General features: G+C 39.4%; 1 protein-coding gene across 1 annotated transcript; it reads right to left on the bottom strand.

Annotated features, from left to right (window-relative positions):
* Positions 1-712: 712 nt before the first annotated feature.
* On the bottom strand, positions 713-1799 carry LOC103710400 (LOB domain-containing protein CRL1-like). The gene is made up of 2 exons (XM_008796093.4): positions 1434-1799; positions 713-1264 (listed from the first exon to the last, which is right to left on the bottom strand). The coding sequence occupies exons 1-2, from the start codon at positions 1710-1712 to the stop codon at positions 833-835; spliced, it is 711 nt and encodes a 236-aa protein (XP_008794315.4). The 5' UTR covers positions 1713-1799; the 3' UTR covers positions 713-832.
* Positions 1800-5401: the final 3602 nt, after the last annotated feature.

Raw genomic sequence — 5401 nt, 5'->3', positions numbered from 1 at the left:
GATACTGCCTTTCATTTATGCCACTGCATGAGAAACAAACACTACTTGTTGTAAATCTTATCATAATTTTGTGATACTGCTTGCTACCATGAGGAAACCTTTCATACTTCTTTAGAGATCTACCTATATTTTCCAAGTTGAACATCACTCCTTGACTACTCATGTTAAAAACAATAAATCAAATTACAAGCACGCGGTTGTAAGTTAGCATATCAAAGAATCCATTTCTTCTGCACAACCTTTAAGACATTTCTTTTGAATCAGAATTTGCAGACTTTTACCTTCCAAATTGAATGGCATCGAAAAGATAGATCAATTTTCATTGCTTCACTGCCACTTTCATATTTTCCAAGAAGTTACTGCTTCACTATCTCATTATACAACCCTCAGTCATTCTCATTTCCAAATAATCAAAACATCTAGTGCATGCCATTTCCAAATGTTTCCCTTATAATAGTTTAAGCATCAGATGTTCATCATTGGAACCAATATCCATTATTGTGAGAATAAAACAATATCCATTAACAATATAGATATTCCAGCTTTTTAACCAATCCTGAAGCAGTGATTGGGTAGTTCCTTTCTCTTTTCTCAAGAGAAAAATATATTTAATTACCATAAATATATGCATAAAGTGATGAGAAAAACTTGTAACTTCTTATTACTATATGGTATCAGCACACTGCCTCATCTTATTCAGCATCGTGAAGGATCATGGGAATATTTCTGCTTATATTTGTACGTTGTCAATCGTTTGCTCATGGTATAACTTCCCGAATGTCTGAACATACTAAATATCAAAATTTAATGAGAATTCCACTAAGTTACACTCTCATGAGCCATTAAGATGAGCAAAGGTCACTGATTGGAGGTCCTCCATTTCATGATATGCTGACCTCCAAGTTCTTGGTTGCATGTCGAGGGAGGCCACAGCACAAGAAGAGTTGTCCTCAATGCCAAAGAACATGTTCTCAATATTCAAAACAGAATGAGGGTTGCAATCCTGAGAGGATTGAATGCAATTGGACTCTAAAAGCTCATTGTTGCAGTAGTTCATGCTCTTGGTATTCATCGAGTGATTTGGAAGAAAAGATGGTATCCTTCCATCCCCAGACAGAAAGAAACCCTGCCCATCTTGTTGGTAAGGTGGAAATTTTTGGTAGAGCTTGTCTTCTTGAGGGGTGGGAGTGGCATTAGAGCCATTGCCAAGGCCTTGGGCTGCTTGGGCCTTGAGAGAGGCTAGTTGTGCTTGAAGATTGACAACCTACAGAACAAGGCATGAGCACAAGGAAATCAAAGCCTGAACTACATACACCAAAGTGGCAAGAGATACTGTGCATGCCATTGAGGATGTGAAGTAGAGATTAAATGATGACTGTGCTGATTACAATGGTTGAAATGCTTGGTGCTTTAAGATAAATTGGAGCACCTACTTGTTGTTGGAGGGCAAAGATATGGGCAACGCAACCATAGATGGGATCTTGGAGCCTTGCTTGGGCCTCGTAAGAAATAGTGATGGCGGCCTCAGAGCGGTCATTCACGGGGAGGTGCATGAGGAGCTTGGAGACATTGCTCGCCCCAAAGACCTTGTGGATAGCTGCGAAGTGCGCGGCTCCTTGCTCATGGCAGAAGTATGGGGCGAAGACGCATCCCCTGACACACTTTCTCCTGAGAAACTTGCAAGCTCCACAGGGAGAACCAAATCCTGCCATCTGTGTGTCTTTAGGAGTTACTGGTATTCTTTCGCTTGTGGGCTAGGTAGTGCACCATCCCTTTGCTTATAAACACTGGAATGAGAGGAGGGAGGATCATGTTGTGATGAGTAATTTATTTGGCATGGTCTCCTTAATGGCCTACCAATTCTACTATTTTTCGCTTTGCCTAACCCAACCTTTCAACTCATCTCCAATATTATACTCGTAGGGGATTCCATTCAAGGAGCTTAACAAGACAAGTCGCTAACACAGCCAAACCAGTTCTCCATTTCGATCTGTTTGCTTAATCATTCAATTTGTTTTGATAATGCGTTGATCATGCTGCTATGATGCCACAAGGACATTTACATTGTGACATAAGAGAGCATTTTTCAGAAATGGATTTAAATTTGGAAATCCCTTTCTTAATGATCCCACAATGAATACTTGAATGCAAGTATATTAGTATTTATTGATGTCAAGTAGTTCTAAGTTTAGTTAGGCTTTAGGCTGCGCTGTGCATGTGGCACAAGCGTTATTGATTTTGGTTACCTGTACTCAATCTCGAGCACAACAAATCAGCTCCATTAAGCCCTTGTGCTCTTACTCCGAAAGATAGCCCTCTTTTCCGCCACATAATCTTCTTTCCCTTTTTCCAATTTTCTAAGTGTTTTTTTGCTTTCCTTTTTGGACAATTAAAGAAGTCGATTGGATTATATCTCTCATACAATCGTGCTCGTTATAGCAAGATTTGGGCTGAGCCGAGTTTGTAATACCTTGAGGATGATCTTGCGGTAGACCCATACGAGAGGGCGAATTTCGTTCTCAAGGCAATACCTTCACACATCTAGATACAGGCACACCTTCATTTTCAGCTTTTTTGGATTTTTTTAATTAATTTTGAAATTATTGTTTCATATAATATTGGTTATTTCTAGGAACTACACCTTCAACCGTTTTTGCTTCACCAACATCAATGAACAAGAAAGTTACAAGTAAAAAACAGCAATGACATAAGAACGGATCACCTGGCCAAGGGGAGCAAAGGAAAGGAAGCAAAAAAAAACAAGCAATTCACTCAAGCTTGTGCAAGCTTGCAGTCACAAGCTTGTTTACAGGTAGCTTGTCACCGAATTAGTCACACGACACCGTAAAGCTATTGCATGTTCAAGATTCTCCATCACCATCAATCAACTTTGCGTGCCGCCCATAGGTCTCAACTTGAGGGTCTTGCAACTTCTCCCTCACTCACTCTCAAAAACAAAAACAAAAAAAAAAGAAAAAAGAAAAGAGAGTTGAGGGTCTTGCAATAAACTGCACCATAACTACTACTTCTTTTAGTGCATTTGGATGTGCGGCCACATCAAGAAAGTCTTGTGAGATTGTAGCCTTGCCTGGGAGTAGCAAGGCACAATCTTATAAAAACAGGAGCAGGGATGGGATTTGTTTTAACCTGAACTCTGAAAGTTCCAAGTAAATCAGGAAATATTCTCTCTTCCATTCCACTTTTCAAATTTTTGGGAATCGGCGACTGGAGTGGATGGAGTCACTTAGGCCTGCCATGCATTTGATTGGGAGATTAAGCTTGTGCATGGCATGAGCTTCCCTGGAAGCCATCATCCCCCACCTTTGCCATGGTTTCAGTCCTGTGCACTTGTTGGCCACACAGCCATGGAGGATTGAACTGATCTTTGAGACTACAGCAAGGCAAAGCCACACTGTAGACTTCAAAAATAATCAGTTGTTCAATTATTTGCAGCACACTAAAAATACTTGCATAGAAAGGTGTTGCTTTCCAAATGGCAGTTGTTGAGAAAAGAGTTATATAATTTACATCTCAACTGCCCCCACCTGTAGCTTCTCCCTCAGCCTTAAAAAAAGTGGATGCAACTCCCTCACCTCAAATATATATATATATATATATATATATATATATATATATATATATATATATATATATATATATATATATATATATATATATTGTAAAAAGAACTCTGCTGCCGATATTCTCATGGCTTGTGGAAAGCCATTAAACCAACTAACGAAAATGCTGATTAAAATGGTGATTTAGGACATCAAAACCACCTCACTGAATCGATAACCAAGCATTTGCAACCGTATTCAGGTGGCTCCTTGTGGGTATTTGGCTCGGTGGGCATCTCGTGAAATGAGAAGGATGCAATGGGTCACGTATAACTCTCCTTTATTTAGGGTTGGATTGTCCTGCAGAGTCCACTAATCCAACTCTCTCTTTATATTTGTATTATATCCCTCTTCCTAGGAATCAGTATTTCCTTGTCCATTTTCTAGACTTCCATCCCTTCGGTGGAAAGGGTCAGGCATCACTTCTCGGGGTGGCGAAAAACTTTGAAAAAGTAGCCATCCTGCATTTAAATGACTAATTAAGGCTGCAAATGGGTGGGGTCGCCCAGTAACCCGATCCGATGCGACCCATTTAGACCCCGAGGCAACCTAATTCAACCCATTTTAGAGAATTCATGTGGCTGGGTCGGGTCTAGGTTTACTGAATTCAAACCCGACCCAATCCGATCCGACCTGACCTATTTAAAATTTAGATAATTTTGAGTTTTCAATCCTACGGCCTACTCCGACTCAATCCAAATTTGTAAAATTATTTGAGTACGAGGCCGCCCACGGGGTACAAAAAGTTCTGGAGCCATGAATGTGTTGATTCGAACCGGATCCGATCCGGACTGGAACCTGATCCAAATTTTTCGGGTTGGGTCCGGATTATACATGGACCCAACCCGACCTGAATAACTCATTGGGTCAAAAATTATAGTGGTAGATCTGATTCGACCCAATCCGATCTTCTATTGGATTGGATATAGGTCCAAAATTAGGATCTGAACAAGAAATCGGACTGGGTCGATCACTTATGTTGAGTAATCCGACCCAATCCGATTCGACCCATTTGCACTCCTATAACTAATTGAATTCATGCCTTGTACTATCAAAGGCTAATGTCTTTACATATCGAAAAGCAAAGAGGCCTTTTTAGTCCTCCACATCGCAAATGCATTAATGTCTTTGATGGTTATTTGTTTGTTTTGTGCCTATACCCTAGATTAAAAATCCTGCCACTGATGGTGAACCTTTACTCCCAAGTTTGTTCCTTTTTCTCGAGAAATATAAGTTTGTAGATCCTTAAATATAAAATTATCTATTACATATTATACAATATATAAATTACTAGCAAAAAAATGTTACAGTTGTAAAAGGGTCATGGAAAGGCAAATCTAGGGAAAGTTTTTAATTACACATGAATTTTCCGTGAAAAAACCAGTACCTAATAAGAAAAATACTTAGCCGTCTTTCTGGAATTGGTTTTAATTCAAAGTGAACCTTTTCTTCCTTTTTTTCTTTTTTTTTTTGAAAAAAAAAGTCGTTAGGTCTGGGTAATGCCATACAAGTGCCTATGGCTGGAGACCATGCATGCGACCACATCTGATCGAGAAAGATCAATCTAATTCATCAGTCACACTAACTAATACATAGATGGTGAGTGATGGAGCTGGACCAACAGAATTTTTTCCCGACACCCTCCTTACCATCCATGATGTCAAATATGTTTTAAGTTTACAAGTTCTGAGAGGTCGAATCCACGTCGGTTCTAAAAAGTTGATTTAGGATATCAATTCAAGTATACATCGACTTAGTATACCAGTTATATATCGGTCTAA

Source organism: Phoenix dactylifera, chromosome 6 (assembly GCF_051530095.1).
Source record: "Phoenix dactylifera cultivar Ajwa chromosome 6, Ajwa_hap1_PhDact_Kaust_v1.1, whole genome shotgun sequence".
In the NCBI taxonomy this organism is placed as follows: Eukaryota; Viridiplantae; Streptophyta; class Magnoliopsida; order Arecales; family Arecaceae; genus Phoenix; species Phoenix dactylifera.
The sequence above is the reverse complement of the archived record's forward strand: the minus strand, read 5'-3'. Positions and strand labels throughout refer to the sequence as shown.

Excerpts from the sequence above, each read along its gene's own strand:
- LOC103710400 (XM_008796093.4), bottom strand. The coding sequence starts at position 1,712 with ATGGCAGGATTTGGTTCTCCCTGTGGAGCTTGCAAGTTTCTCAGGAGA. Across the intron at positions 1,265-1,433 it reads TCTTTGCCCTCCAACAACAA|GTTGTCAATCTTCAAGCACA; the intron begins GTAGGTGCTCCA and ends CTTGTTCTGTAG.